Below are 17,040 nucleotides of genomic sequence, written 5' to 3' on the forward strand. Positions count from 1 at the left end.
CATGTTAGGCAGCGTTTAATATGACATCATGATATCCTTTTTATCTCCACTCTGAACTCCTCACCAGTGAATTCACAGATAAATGTTGACATTTTCCTACAAAAATGACAACTTCATTAAAAACGTGTCAGCTTTTCTCACAGAGTTGCAGACAGATTCTTCATAAATCATCGTTTCTAATTTACAGCAGCAACTTCAGTCCAGAAGCTCCTAAAACTCAGAAAATTCTGACTTTGTAAGACGACATTTCTTTACGCAATTTGTACACATCAGCAGATTTTTAAAAAAAAAAAATTAAACAAAAAAAACAATTCTTACAAAGGAAAAACGTAAATAAATCGAGTTAGAAACAAACGTTAAAATCCTTCATTTAGTCTCAGAGTGAAGTCAGAGCAGTGCAAAGGACTTTGGCAGTTAACCTGTGTGTGTTGGTATGTGTTCGGCGGTCCGGGTGCAGTGGTCCGGGTTCAGCGCTGTGGGTTCGGTGGTCCGGCCTCAGAGGTCCAGGTTGAGCAGCAGGCTTGGTAGTGTCTTCAGGTCCATCTGTGGCAGCAGCCAGAAGGAGTAAAGCAGCAGCCACAGCAGCAGCAGCAGATACAGCTCCCAGTTCTCCCTGTAAACACAGACTGGTCAGTCAGCGTCCAGCAGGACTCTGGTATTTACTCACCAGTAACCAGTAAAACATTTGGGTAGTTGTCTCTGGTTTCGTCTCTGTGTGGACATTTGACTTTGACGAACAGGAACATTAGCCAATGAGCTCGTTTACCAACCAAAACTTCAATAAACCAGAACTTTGACAGATGAAGACTTTCTTTTCTCGACTTTGACTAACCAGGTCTTTAACAAACCAGGACTAGGACTAACTAGCGAGCAGTAATGCGAGTCCTGGCTGGTGCATTTTTTTCTATCATCATCATCGTCGTGGAGATTTCTCGAGAGGTTTCGCTCTTCAGCCTGATAGACACCAACCAGTAAACGTCAGAGTAAGACGTCGCCTCATCCACCCACCGCTGGGAACTGGTCACATGACCAGCCGGTCTACAAGTAGCTTTAAAAACCTGCTTTTAGGTCCAGGTTCTTACCAGGAGTCAGAGTCCCGGTTTGCTCTTCTGGGTTCAGCTCTCTGACGGTTCTGAGGATTTAAAGGAACAGACGCTTTTATCACACAGCATGGCAGCATCCAGCACACATACCAGGCAGCGGAACGTCAAACCCACCGTGGATCCGTCAAGATGAGCCCCCTTCCTGTGACGGAGAACCGGCGAGATCTGGATCTCTTCCGGTCTGATGGGACTTCCTGCGTCCCTCCTGACAAGAAAAAAATCACGGTTGTACTGAAACCATCCACCAGGTGTCGCACTCGAGCAGCAGAACGTTGATGGATCTGTGTCGGAGAACCGGTTCTGTCTGCTTTAATTGCCTCTGTGTGCAGCCTCCACAGAGATCCGAGTCCAGGACATTTATGGGCATCTGCAGCTGGGTCACAGCGGTCTTGCTCGCTAACGTCCCCTGGGACCGGCCTGCTTCTCAGAGAACCAGAATAGAAGACCTACCTCGTGGACTCTGATCCTCCTCCATCTGCTGAAGCATCGCCGATTGTCACCCCACACATCACGCACTGCTGCGGGGACGCAGACAGGTCAGAGGACTCCCCGCTGGTCTGATGGACCACCTGAGACGGAAGAGGAAGTGGACGTCAAATCAGGAGAAGGAAAAAATAAAACAAGTTTTTATCTTTGATGTTTGTTAGAAACGTTTAGAAGCGAGAAATGCTGAAATCTGCAGACACGATTCTGATGAGTGTAAGAAAACCGGACTTCTGTGTGGTCGGTGAACACACCGTCAGATCCAGCAGGTCTTTATTAAAGGAAGGGTTTCTGACATTTTCAGTCTGTCGGATCCAGATTCTCTGTCAGTCCATCACAGACTGACAGAGACTGACTGGATACTACCATCCAGAACAGTAAAAACCCGACCCAGAAAGACCAGAACCCTTACCTTTACATTCTCCTGATCCTCCATCAGGTCCAGTCTGAGGTCCTCTGGATCGGGATCCAAGGTCGGTGCCGGCTGGAGAGCAGAGACGCTCAAAACGGAAGGCCACCTCTGCAAGTCGGTATCAGGAGGCTCTGGAAAGCAGGGCTCCTCTTTGTCCGGGTAGAACAGATCCATGGGCTCCACTGGGTCACCAACCAGGTTTCCCAAGGGAGAACTTTGATCAAAGTCCGAGTAAAACAGGTCCATGTTCGCCGGTTCTGGACACGATGTCACTGCCTGACCATTCGGCTTTACGGTACCTTGATCAGAAAGGTTCTGCTGGGTGTCAAGTGGATCCAAAAGGTTCTGTTGGTTTTCAAGTCCATCTAGAGGGTTCTGCTGTGTTTCAAGTGGATCCAAAATGTTCTGTTGGTTTTCAAGTCCATCTAGAGGGTTCTGCTGTGTTTCAAGTGGATCCAAAAGGTTCTGTTGGTTTTCAAGTCCATCTAGAGGGTTCTGTTGGATGTAAAGTTGATCTAGAAGGTTCTTTTGGTTCTCAAGTGCATTCAGAGGGTTCTGTTGGATGTTGAGTCCATCTAGAGGGTTCTGTTGGGTCTCAAGTGTATCCAGAGGGTTGTGTTGGATGTCAAGTGGATCTAAAAGGTTCTGTTGGTTCTCAAGTCCATCTAGAGGGTTCTGTTGGGTCTCAAGAGCATCCAGAGGGTTCTGATAGGTATTTCCAGTCTCGCTGTGATGTGAGGTATCAGTGGGTTGGTCTTGGTGTCGGTCAGATTCATGGTCTGGACCTCGATCTTCATCATAAGTTTCAGTTCCACAAAGAGGCGGAGCTATAACATCACTTCCTGTTTGTGAACCGTTGTGACCTGAACTGGTTTTGTGTCTGGTTCCTGTGGAGTGGGTCCGGTAGCTGCCGTCATGTTTATCGGTACCATCCACATTCTGGGTCTCTGAGCTGCTCATAAGTTCTGAAGGTTCTGGTTCTGTATTCTCTGTTATCAAACAGGAAGTTTCCTCTGATTGGACTCTTGCATCATGTTCCTCGCTGACTCGGTTCTGTCCATCTGGACCTCTGAGACCTTCATCTTCTCCGTCCGACTCATGGTTCTGGTCCTCGGGCTCATAGGAGATGGAGATCAGAGGAATCTTAAGGTTGGGCCATGGTTCTGGTTCCTGAATGGCTGAATCTGAGACTCGGTTCTGGAAATTTCTGGTTCCTTCAGCACCTCGCTCATCTGCTTCATGTAAAGTGTTGGGCCCGGTTCTTCCATCCTGACAAGGTCCTGGATCAGATTTACTGTCAGGCTGATGGATCGTCTCTCCACCTGGTTCTTGTCCGCCCGGTTCTTGTCCATCCAGTCCTTCTCTGCATCGGATCTCTGCCACGGGGGAGAGGACCAGCTGGATCTCATTTAGCTGATCTGCATCCAGGTCTTCAGTACTGGTTTGGTTCCGGCCTATTGCTTCACAAGGTGTTAGAGTAGGTTCTGTTTGTGTTTTGTCTTGATTAACTGGATTTGCTGCCATCTTTTCAAAGTCAGTTTCTCTCAGATCCAGTGTCGAGTCTGTTTCCTGGTCCTGGTTTTGGTTCTGCAGGTCTGTGTCCTTCTCTTTCAGCGGTCCCTCCTGGTTCTGGTCCAGTGAGGACTTCTCTTCCTCTGTGAAGGAACTGCTGATGGACTCATCAGGAGCTCTGTCCTCCAGGGATGACATGAATCCTTCATCCAGGGCCGTGACCTCGACCGGCGTGGCCCGGTACAGATCCGCTCCGGCATCCCACAAAGACCCGTCACTGCGAGACTCGGGAACTGGCTCACTGTCCACCCACGAGTCCGGCGAGTTGATGGCCGAGTCACCAATCACTGACTCGGAGTTTCCAGACTCGGGCGAGTGCGCAAACGCCTGCTGAGGGGAATTGCTGCCCAAGTCTGGAATTTTGGGGTTTCCATGGCTACAGGAGATGTCCTCTGTGTTGGGGGGGTCAGCTAGGAAATCCTCACTCGACCAGGAGCGGGCGGCGGCCACCCGTAGCCTCGGTGACAGGACACTGTGGTCCTCCGACACGGAAGAGATAAGGATCTTTGGAGGGGGTTGGTCCTTCTGGAACATCAAGGCCCGCCCCCTGACCCGGCCGCGAGGAACGCCGTTCCGACCGCGGTCCCAATCCCCGTCATGGAAGTTGAGTCGGCCCATGGAGACGCTCCGTTCAATCAGCTGGCAGGACTCCTCCGGCTGCAGAGAAACATGAGATCAGCACAGATCTGTCCAGGCATCATAACTGGTACCGCAGTGTTCCGGCCTACCTCCTCCATCCCGGGAAAGTGCTCCAGGAACTGGGACACATACATGATGATGGACTGCTCATCCGGGACGTTCACTGCCACATCTGCATGAAAAACACACAGAGATCTGGCAGTGAGCGGGAATGTGAGTAAAAAATCACGATTTTACGGTTATTAGTGCTGAACTATTGTTCTTCAACAGAAATCGTAACTTAAGACATTGCACTTTGCATATTGCATAAAAAGGGGGACTAATTTATGTTACACATTAACATAAATATTTTACACAATAATTTATGTTACACATTAAATGCACCTGATTAGGTTTCAAACCTGCTGCATCCACGGTTCAAAAGATCCACTCACTTCAGATGTGTTTCCATAACTCTATCTTATCCCGTTTGAGTTAAAAAAAAAAAGAAAAAACATCTCCAGCTGTGATTCTGATCTATCCGTGCCTCAAATATGCATCAGATTTGTGTTGCATTTTGTTCCTCACAGTCATATTCTACAAAAGAAAGAGGAGGAGGAAGCCGCGATGCAGAGAGAGTAAAGGCTCTTTTACGCCGGACGCATAAGACAAATACGCAGACATACAGACAGTTTCGTCCGCTACCACTCTGTGTCAACTCTAAACTCAGCACTGCCCACTTGTGGATAAACTGATTCAACAACCATGGAAATGTAAAAAACGTACAGAAGTACGAGGTCGACAACGTATGACAACAGTTGAAACAAATTCTCATATTTATTGCCACGAGGAGGAAGAAATAGGTGTTTGTGCAAAACTGTGAAGGAAGCGCGAGTTACTCTCCCTCCTTACGAGAACGTAAGGAGAGAAGATTGTCATTAAATAATCAACAATATTTAAAGAAAAAGCATGTAGTTAATGAGATTAGTGTTTTTAATCAAGTCCAACTGGTAGTTTTAACACTTCAACAGGTGGCTTTGTGGTCATTAGTGTGGTGGTGCTCGGTGTGGACTATAAGGATTTCGCTTCCTCACAGCAGATTCAGGCTCTTAATTATTAAAATTTGTTTGTCTGTTAGTTTGTCAACAACTTTACAAAAAAACTCTTGGAGGGGTTTCATGATGTGTTTCTGAAAACGGGTCTTGATCTAACTTAGATCCAGATCAGCATCTGCATGCAGGAATGCTGTAAAGGATTCTTCTTCATTGTGAGATGGAACCATTTTGAGTATATCTGCATAAAACTCCACATGACATGGTGAGAAAATCCAGCATAAGTTCCCATCAGGTTTTCCAAGACATCAAAGATAGATGTGGATCCCAGCAACATTCTGGATACTACGTTTTGGATACTTCCATCCAAAACAGCGACAATGATCTGGAAACCACCATCCAGAACAGGAACTACATTTTGGATACCACCATCCATAACAGGAACAACGTTCTGGATACTACAATCCAGAACAGGAACTACGTTTTGGATACTACCATCCAGAAAAGGAACAACATTGTGGATAGTACCATCCAGAACAGGAACAACATTCTGGACACTACCATCCAGAACAGGAACAACATTCTGGATACTACCATCCAGAACAGGAACAACATTCTGGATACTACCATCCAGAACAGGAACAACATTCTGGATACTACCATCCAGAACAGGAACTACGTGTTGGATACCACCATCCAGAACAGAAACAACATTCTGGATACTACCATCCAGAAAAGGAACAACATTGTGGATAGTACCATCCAGAACAGGAACAACATTCTGGACACTACCATCCAGAACAGGAACAACATTCTGGATACTACCATCCAGAACAGGAACAACATTCTGGATACTACCATCCAGAACAGGAACAACATTCTGGATACTACCATCCAGAACAGGAACTACGTGTTGGATACCACCATCCAGAACAGAAACAACATTCTGGATACTACCATCCAGAACAGGAACGAAATTCTGGATACTACCATCCAGAAAAGGAACAACATTCTGGATACTACCATCCAGAACAGGAACAACATTCTGGATACTACCATCCAGAAAAGGAACAACATTGTGGATAGTACCATCCAGAACAGGAACAACATTCTGGACACTACCATCCAGAACAGGAACAACATTCTGGATACTACCATCCAGAACAGGAACAACATTCTGGATACTACCATCCAGAACAGGAACAACATTCTGGATACTACCATCCAGAACAGGAACTACGTGTTGGATACCACCATCCAGAACAGAAACAACATTCTGGATACTACCATCCAGAAAAGGAACAACATTGTGGATAGTACCATCCAGAACAGGAACAACATTCTGGACACTACCATCCAGAACAGGAACAACATTCTGGATACTACCATCCAGAACAGGAACAACATTCTGGATACTACCATCCAGAACAGGAACAACATTCTGGATACTACCATCCAGAACAGGAACTACGTGTTGGATACCACCATCCAGAACAGAAACAACATTCTGGATACTACCATCCAGAACAGGAACGAAATTCTGGATACTACCATCCAGAAAAGGAACAACATTCTGGATACTACCATCCAGAACAGGAACAACATTCTGGATACTACCATCCAGAACAGGAACGACATTCTGGACACTACCATCCAGAACAGGAATGACATTCTGGACACTACCATCCAGAACAGGAACGACATTCTGGACACTACCATCCAGAACAGGAACAACATTCTGGATACTACCATCCAGAACAGGAACAACATTCTGGATACTACCATCCAGAACAGGAACTACGTGTTGGATACCACCATCCAGAACAGAAACAACATTCTGGATACTACCATCCAGAAAAGGAACAACATTGTGGATAGTACCATCCAGAACAGGAACAACATTCTGGACACTACCATCCAGAACAGGAACAACATTCTGGATACTACCATCCAGAACAGGAACAACATTCTGGATACTACCATCCAGAACAGGAACAACATTCTGGATACTACCATCCAGAACAGGAACTACGTGTTGGATACCACCATCCAGAACAGAAACAACATTCTGGATACTACCATCCAGAACAGGAACGAAATTCTGGATACTACCATCCAGAAAAGGAACAACATTCTGGATACTACCATCCAGAACAGGAACAACATTCTGGATACTACCATCCAGAACAGGAACGACATTCTGGACACTACCATCCAGAACAGGAATGACATTCTGGACACTACCATCCAGAACAGGAACGACATTCTGGACACTACCATCCAGAACAGGAACAACATTCTGGATACTACCATCCAGAACAGGAACTACGTTCTGGATACTACGTTTTGGATACTTCCATCCAAAACAGCAACAATGATCTGGAAACCACCATCCAGAACAGGAACGACATTCTGGATACTACCATACAGAACAGGAACAACATTCTGGATACTACCATCCAGAACAGGAACGACATTCTGGACACTACCATCCAGAACAGGAACAACATTCTGGATACTACCATCCAGAACAGGAACTACGTTCTGGATACTACGTTTTGGATACTTCCATCCAAAACAGCAACAATGATCTGGAAACCACCATCCAGAACAGGAACTACATTTTGGATACCACCATCCAGAACAGGAAAAACGTTCTGGATACTACCATCCAGAACAGGAACGAAATTCTGGATACTACCATCCAGAACAGGAATGACATTCTGGATACTACCATAAAGTACAGGAACGACATTCTGGATACTACCATACAGAACAGGAACAACATTCTGGATACTACCATCCAGAACAGGAACGACATTCTGGACACTACCATCCAGAACAGGAACAACATTCTGGATACTACCATCCAGAACAGGAACTACGTTCTGGATACTACGTTTTGGATACTTCCATCCAAAACAGCAACAATGATCTGGAAACCACCATCCAGAACAGGAACTACATTTTGGATACCACCATCCAGAACAGGAACAACGTTCTGGATACTACCATCCAGAACAGGAACGAAATTCTGGATACTACCATAAAGAACAGGAATGACATTCTGGATACTACCATAAAGAACAGGAACAACATTCTGGATACTACCATCCAGAACAGGAACAACATTCTGGATACTACCATCCAGAACAGGAACTACGTTCTGGATACTACGTTTTGGATACTTCCATCAAAAACAGCAACAATGATCTGGAAACCACCATCCAGAACAGGAACGACATTCTGGATACTACCATACAGAACAGGAACAACATTCTGGATACTACCATCCAGAACAGGAACAACATTCTGGATACTACCATCCAGAAAAGGAACGACATTCTGGACACTACCATCCAGAAAAGGAACAACATTCTGGATACTACCATTCAGAACAGGAACTACGTTCTGGATACTACGTTTTGGATACTTCCATCAAAAAAAGCAACAATGATCTGGAAACCACCATCCAGAACAGGAACTACATTTTGGATACCACCATCCAGAACAGGAACAACGTTCTGGATACTACCATCCAGAACAGGAACAACATTCTGGATACTACCATCCAGAACAGGAACAACATTCTAGATACTACCATCCAGAACAGGAACAACATTCTGGATACTACCATTCAGAACAGGAACAACATTCTGGATACTACCATCCAGAACAGGAACTACGTTTTGGATACCACCATCCAGAACAGGAACAACATTCTGGATACTACCATCCAGAACAGGAACAACGTTCTGGATACTACCATCCAGAACAGGAACGACATTCTGGATACTACCATCCAGAACAAGAACAACATTCTGGATTATACCATCCAGAACAGGAACGACATTCTGGACACTACCATCCAGAACAGGAATGACATTCTGGACACTACCATCCAGAACAGGAACAACATTCTGGACACTACCATCCAGAACAGGAATGACATTCTGGACACTACCATCCAGAACAGGAACAACATTCTGGACACTACCATCCAGAACAGGAACAACATTCTGGATACTACCATCCAGAACAGGAACTACGTTTTGGATACCACCATACAGAACAGGAACAACATTCTGGATACTACCATCCAGAACAGGAACGACATTCTGGATACTACCATCCAGAACAGGAATGACATTCTGGATACTACCATCCAGAACAGGAACTACATTCTGGATACTGCCATCCAGAACAGGAACTACGTTTTGGATACCACCATACAGAACAGGAACAACATTCTGGATACTACCATCCAGAACAGGAATGACATTCTGGATACTACCATACAGAACAGGAACTATGTTTTAGATACCACCATCCAGAACAGGAACAACATTCTGGACACTACCATCCAGAACAGAATGACATTCAGGATACTACCATACAGAACACAAACTACGTTTTGGACACCACCGTCCAGAACAGGAACAACATTCTGGACACTACCATCCAGAAAAGGAACTACGTTTTGGTTACCACCATCCAGAACAGGAACTACATTCTGGACACTACCATCCAGAACAGGAACGACATTCTGGATACTACCATACAGAACACAAACTACGTTTTGGACACCACCGTCCAGAACAGGAACAACATTCTGGATACTACCATCCAGAACAGGAACAACTTTCTGGATACCACCATCCAGAGCAGGAACTACATTCTGGATAGTACCATCCAGAACAGGAACTACATTCTGGATACTACCATCCAGAACAGGAACTACGTTTTTGATACTACCATCCAGAACAGGAACAACATTCTGGATACTACCATCCACAACAGGAACAACATTCTGGATACTACCATCCAGAACAGGAACAACTTTCTGGATACCACCATCCAGAACAGGAACTACATTCTGGATACTACAATCCAGAACAGGAACTACGTTCTGGATACTACAATCCAGAACAGGAACTACGTTTTGGATACTACCATCCAGAACAGGAACTACATTCTGGATACTACCATCCAGAACAGGAACTACGTTCTGGATACTACCATCCAGAACAGGAACTACGTTTTGGATACTACCATCCAGAACAGGAACAACATTCTGGATACTACCATCCAGAACAGGAACAACATTCTGGATACTACCATCCAGAACAGGAACAACATTCTAGATACTACCATCCAGAACAGGAACTACATTGTGGATACTACAATCCAGAACAGGAACTACGTTCTGGATACTACAATCCAGAACAGGAACTACGTTTTGGTTACCACCATCCAGAACAGGAACTACATTCTGGACACTACCATCCAGAACAGGAACGACATTCTGGATACTACCATACAGAACACAAACTACGTTTTGGACACCACCGTCCAGAACAGGAACAACATTCTGGATACTACCATCCAGAACAGGAACAACTTTCTGGATACCACCATCCAGAGCAGGAACTACATTCTGGATAGTACCATCCAGAACAGGAACTACATTCTGGATACTACCATCCAGAACAGGAACTACGTTTTTGATACTACCATCCAGAACAGGAACAACATTCTGGATACTACCATCCACAACAGGAACAACATTCTGGATACTACCATCCAGAACAGGAACAACTTTCTGGATACCACCATCCAGAACAGGAACTACATTCTGGATACTACAATCCAGAACAGGAACTACGTTCTGGATACTACAATCCAGAACAGGAACTACGTTTTGGATACTACCATCCAGAACAGGAACTACATTCTGGATACTACCATCCAGAACAGGAACTACGTTCTGGATACTACCATCCAGAACAGGAACTACGTTTTGGATACTACCATCCAGAACAGGAACAACATTCTGGATACTACCATCCAGAACAGGAACAACATTCTGGATACTACCATCCAGAACAGGAACAACATTCTAGATACTACCATCCAGAACAGGAACTACATTGTGGATACTACAATCCAGAACAGGAACTACGTTCTGGATACTACAATCCAGAACAGGAACTACGTTTTGGATACTACCATCCAGAACAGGAACTACATTCTGGATACTACCATCCAGAACAGGAACTACGTTCTGGATACTACCATCCAGAACAGGAACTACGTTTTGGATACTACCATCCAGAACAGGAACAACATTCTGGACACTACCATCCAGAACAGGAACAACTTTCTGGATACCACCATCCAGAGCAGGAACTACATTCTGGATAGTACCATCCAGAACAGGAACTACATTCTGGATACTACCATCCAGAACAGGAACTACGTTTTTGATACTACCATCCAGAACAGGAACAACATTCTGGATACTACCATCCACAACAGGAACAACATTCTGGATACTACCATCCAGAACAGGAACAACTTTCTGGATACCACCATCCAGAACAGGAACTACATTCTGGATACTACAATCCAGAACAGGAACTACGTTCTGGATACTACAATCCAGAACAGGAACTACGTTTTGGATACTACCATCCAGAACAGGAACTACATTCTGGATACTACCATCCAGAACAGGAACTACGTTCTGGATACTACCATCCAGAACAGGAACTACGTTTTGGATACTACCATCCAGAACAGGAACAACATTCTGGATACTACCATCCAGAACAGGAACAACATTCTAGATACTACCATCCAGAACAAGAACTACATTCTGGATACTACAATCCAGAACAGGAACTACGTTCTGGATACTACAATCCAGAACAGGAACTACGTTTTGGATACTACCATCCAGAACAGGAACTACATTCTGGATACTACCATCCAGAACAGGAACTACGTTCTGGATACTACAATCCAGAACAGGAACTACGTTTTGGATACTACCATCCAGAACAGGAACAACATTCTGGATACTACCATCCAGAACAGGAACAACATTCTAGATACTACCATCCAGAACAGGAACAACATTCTGGATACCACCATCCAGAACAGGAACAACATTCTGGATACTACCATCCAGAACAGGAACAACGTTCTGGATACTACCATCCAGAACAGGAACAACATTCTGGATACTACCATCCAGAACAGGAACAACATTCTGGATACTACCATCCAGAACAGGAACGACATTCTGGACACTACCATCCAGAACAGGAATGACATTCTGGACACTACCATCCAGAACAGGAACAACATTCTGGACACTACCATCCAGAACAGGAACGACATTCTGGATACTACCATCCAGAACAGGAATGACATTCTGGATACTACCATCCAGAACAGGAACTACGTTCTGGATACTACAATCCAGAACAGGAACTACGTTTTGGATACTACCATCCAGAACAGGAACTACATTCTGGATACTACCATCCAGAACAGGAACAACATTCTAGATACTACCATCCAGAACAGGAACTACATTCTGGATACTACAATCCAGAACAGGAACTACGTTCTGGATACTACAATCCAGAACAGGAACTACGTTTTGGATACTACCATCCAGAACAGGAACTACATTCTGGATACTACCATCCAGAACAGGAACTACGTTCTGGATACTACAATCCAGAACAGGAACTACATTTTGGATACTACCATCCAGAACAGGAACAACATTCTGGATACTACCATCCAGAACAGGAACAACGTTCTGGATACTACCATCCAGAACAGGAACGACATTCTGGATACTACCATCCAGAACAGGAACAACATTCTGGATACTACCATCCAGAACAGGAACGACATTCTGGACACTACCATTCAGAACAGGAATGACATTCTGGACACTACCATCCAGAACAGGAACAACATTCTGGACACTACCATCCAGAACAGGAACGACATTCTGGACACTACCATCCAGAACAGGAACAACATTCTGGACACTACCATCCAGAACAGGAACAACATTCTGGATACTACCATCCAGAACAGGAACTACGTTTTGGATACCACCATACAGAACAGGAACAACATTCTGGATACTACCATCCAGAACAGGAACGACATTCTGGATACTACCATCCAGAACAGGAATGACATTCTGGATACTACCATCCAGAACAGGAACTACATTCTGGATACTGCCATCCAGAACAGGAACTACGTTTTGGATACCACCATACAGAACAGGAACAACATTCTGGATACTACCATCCAGAACAGGAACGACATTCTGGATACTACCATACAGAACAGGAACTATGTTTTAGATACCACCATCCAGAACAGGAACAACATTCTGGACACTACCATCCAGAACAGAATGACATTCAGGATACTACCATACAGAACACAAACTACGTTTTGGACACCACCGTCCAGAACAGGAACAACATTCTGGACACTACCATCCAGAACAGGAACTACGTTTTGGTTACCACCATCCAGAACAGGAACGACATTCTGGACACTACCATCCAGAACAGGAACGACATTCTGGATACTACCATACAGAACACAAACTACGTTTTGGACACCACCGTCCAGAACAGGAACAACATTCTGGACACTACCATCCAGAACAGGAACTACGTTTTGGTTACCACCATCCAGAACAGGAACAACATTCTGGACACTACCATCCAGAACAGGAATGACATTCTGGACACTACCATCGAGAAAAAGAACTACATTCTGGACACTACCATCCGGAACAGGAACAACGTTCTGGATACTATCATCCAGAACCGGAGCGACATTCTGGATACCACCATCCAGAACAGGAACAACGTTCTAGATACTTCCATATAGAACAGGAACAACGTTCTGGAGATTACCATCCACAACATGAACTACGTTTTAGATACTACCATCCAGAACAGGAAAAACATTCTGGATACTACCATCCAGAACAGGAACAACGTTCTGGATACTACCATCCAGAACAGGATAAACTTTTCATCACTGCAAGAGAACAAACACAATATATCCAAAACACTGTGGATTTGTTATCAATGGATGTGGAATCTGACAGTGGATCCATATGATGGATATAGGACCAGAACATCGGCTGCTGGCTGCAGGTGTGACGTCACTGCGGTTTCATTTTACTGAAGACCTTTTTTTAGCATGATGTGTAAGTGTTGTTATGGAGATCACTCTGTGCAGATCTTCTGGTATAAGAAGTTATTAATAAAACTAATCTCATTTTAAGCATCTGGATTTGGTATTTTCCTTTTGGGAGGAGGGTATTTAAGGCACGTAAATGCTGTGGCACTGTTCTGGTCCTGTCGGATCAGAACAATGGTACCGGCACTAGGTTAGAGGAACCAGAACCATTCCTACCCTCAGGCTCCAGCAGCCGGGGTATTCCCAGGCTGTAGTGAGCAATCCGGAAGGCGTCCTCCAGGTTCTCTCTGGGACTCCTCAGCAGAGCCTTCCTCATGTCCACCAGACTGGAGTCGATGGACTTGATGACAGCCAGGAAGGCCAGTCCGCTGGTCCAGCTCTTCCCAAAGTCCTGGACAGCCATGCCGTACCTGCAGGAGGACTGGATGTCAGAACTGTTCCCATTCCCTGATCAGGATTTTCACGTCGAACGTTCACCTCCGGGTTCTCTTCTGGACCCACTGCAGCAGCTTCTTGATGGCCCTGCTGTTCTCCTTCATGGCGGCGGCGGCCGACGGTCTCTCCTCGGACGGCGTGCTGCTGTAGGACGCGTCGGAGTCAGAGCTGGTCGGGATGGACGACAGGCTGGACGAAGACGGGAACTGGCTCCGGATGTTTCCAGTCAGTTCTTTAATCTGTGTGGAAAAGAGGAGTCAGATTGTTTTCCCTTCAGTCTGAACCAGAATCAGACCCGACCCGGAGGAGAGTGGTTCCGTTCACCGGTCCGGTTTTGTCTGTGCGGGGTCGGCAGGTGTTACCTGGAAGAAGAGGATGATGTTCCAGATGAGTCCAAGGATGATGGAGGAGTTTCCATCGGCAACGTCAGCTGCATCGATGCTGACCAGCTTCACCTGGAGACACACACACACACACACACACACACACACACACACACACACACACACTCCGTCAGGATGGTCCGGACCATCGAGAGGTTCTGATGGTCCGGATGCTTCGGACCTCCACCACCAGAACCGCAGCAGACTGTTAAACTCACGTTTCTCTCCTCCAGGAAGGACAAGACCTTTGCGATGTTGTTGAGTCTGAAAATCCGATGCGACGATTTCTTAAAGCCGTGAAGCTGCGAAGTCATTCAGGAGACGAAGGAAAGGTCACGATGCTGCGCACAAAACAACAACAACAACAAGGCGTTCTCTCTCACCAGTTTACAGCCAGAGAGTTCCTCCAGCAGACACATGAGGACGTGTCCATCCTGGATGTCCTGGAAAAGGTCATGGACCTGCAGGGGGGGGTCACACTGAGGAAAGGAGGGAAGGGAGAGAAATGGGAAGAGAAATGGAAGAAAAGAAGGAAGGAGACTGAATTTCCACCAGACGTGTAAAATTCACCATCAGGACAGAAAACAAACTGATCAGCTGTTTGAGACACTGTTCCTCTGCTTGTTGCCACGGTGACGACAGCAGCTAACCAGAACTTTAACAGCAGTTCTGTTGCTGCTAAGCATTGTGTTCTGAACCGGACGAGCGAGACGTCGGAGGAACGGTTCTGCAGCTTGTTCTGATTTCTGAACTGTAGTTCAGACGGACAAACTGCAGAAGGAGGCCAGAGACCGGATCTGGAGACCACGCACAACGAGCGTCTCTGCAAACCACCAGAGAAGAATGTGTGGCTCTGATGGAGGAGGCGGAGCTCCAGATCTGCACAAATCCGACCTGCTGTGTCAAAACAAGACCAACATGTCTCCACAGTCAGTCCTCTTATCGGAACCAGTCATCTGGAACTCTGCAGACCTGTTGGGACGGCTGCCGCAGCAGGCGGGTCCGCGGCAGGCGGGTCCGCGGCAGGCGGGTCCGAGGCAGGCGGGTCCGCGGTGACTGGAACTTTCCAAGAAGACTGAAAACAAATGTCTGATTGTGTAATTAGTGGGTCAGAGATTTGACACGAGGCCAGACGGAGACAGAAGAGAGGATCATTGTCTGAGAGAAGACAAAGAGTCCATCAGTCGCTCCAGTCGGTCTGATCAGACCCGGTCAGACCGGGCCAGAGGATCCGAACGGGCCTAAGATTCAGCCTCTTCGCTCTGATTGGCTGTTTAGTCCTGCACACCTTTTCACCTCATGCTGACCCCCCCCCCCCCCGGTGCCCCCCGACACTGTTGTGTCACAACAGTAGTTGTGTTGTTGTGTAGTTGTGTAGTCATGTTGTTGTGTAGTTGTGTTGTTGTGTAGTCATGTTGTTGTGTAGCCGTGTTGTTGTGTTGTTGTGTAGTTGTGTAGTCATGTTGTTGTGTAGTCATGTATTGTGTAGTCGTGTTGTTGTGTAGTTGTGTAGTCGTGTTGTTGTGTAGTCGTGTAATTGTGTAGTCGTGTAGTTGTGTAGTTGTGTAGTCATGTTGTGTTGTTGTGTAGTCATGTTGTTGTATAGTTGTGTAGTCGTGTTGTGTAGTCGTGTAGTCATGTAGTTGTGTTGTTGTGTAGTTGTGTTGTTGCGTAGTTGTGTTGTTGTGTAGTTGTGTAGTCATGTTGTTGTGTAGTCATGTATTGTGTAGTTGTGTTGTTGTGTAGTTGTGTAGTCGTGTTGTTGTGTAGTTGTGTAGTCGTGTAGTTGTGTAGTCATGTTGTGTTGTTGTGTAGTCATGTTGTTGTATAGTTGTGTAGTCGTGTTGTGTAGTCGTGTAGTCATGTAGTTGTGTTGTTGTGTAGTCGTGTAGTTGTGTTGTTGTGTAGTCGTGTTGTTGTGTAGTCGTGTAGTGTTGTTGTGT

At 45.7% G+C, this 17,040-nt stretch overlaps 1 protein-coding gene across 1 annotated transcript in view; it reads right to left on the bottom strand.

Annotated features, from left to right (window-relative positions):
• Nucleotides 1-271: 271 nt before the first annotated feature.
• Nucleotides 272-17,040, bottom strand: part of clmna (calmin a) — a gene marked incomplete at its 5' end in the record, with an annotated part of 36,272 nt that continues 19,503 nt past the window's right edge. The window contains 11 exons of the mRNA XM_079262320.1: nucleotides 272-613; nucleotides 1,083-1,132; nucleotides 1,218-1,308; nucleotides 1,554-1,672; nucleotides 1,999-4,227; nucleotides 4,299-4,381; nucleotides 14,496-14,689; nucleotides 14,757-14,953; nucleotides 15,077-15,169; nucleotides 15,316-15,399; nucleotides 15,481-15,576. Coding sequence (XP_079118446.1) covers nucleotides 496-613; nucleotides 1,083-1,132; nucleotides 1,218-1,308; nucleotides 1,554-1,672; nucleotides 1,999-4,227; nucleotides 4,299-4,381; nucleotides 14,496-14,689; nucleotides 14,757-14,953; nucleotides 15,077-15,169; nucleotides 15,316-15,399; nucleotides 15,481-15,576 — 3,354 coding nt within the window. The 3' untranslated portion in view covers nucleotides 272-495. The remainder of the gene's footprint in view (nucleotides 614-1,082; nucleotides 1,133-1,217; nucleotides 1,309-1,553; nucleotides 1,673-1,998; nucleotides 4,228-4,298; nucleotides 4,382-14,495; nucleotides 14,690-14,756; nucleotides 14,954-15,076; nucleotides 15,170-15,315; nucleotides 15,400-15,480; nucleotides 15,577-17,040) is intronic.

The sequence above is a fragment of the Telmatherina bonti genome (assembly GCF_933228915.1).
Source record: "Telmatherina bonti genome assembly, chromosome: 22".
Lineage (NCBI taxonomy): Eukaryota > Metazoa > Chordata > Actinopteri > Atheriniformes > Telmatherinidae > Telmatherina > Telmatherina bonti.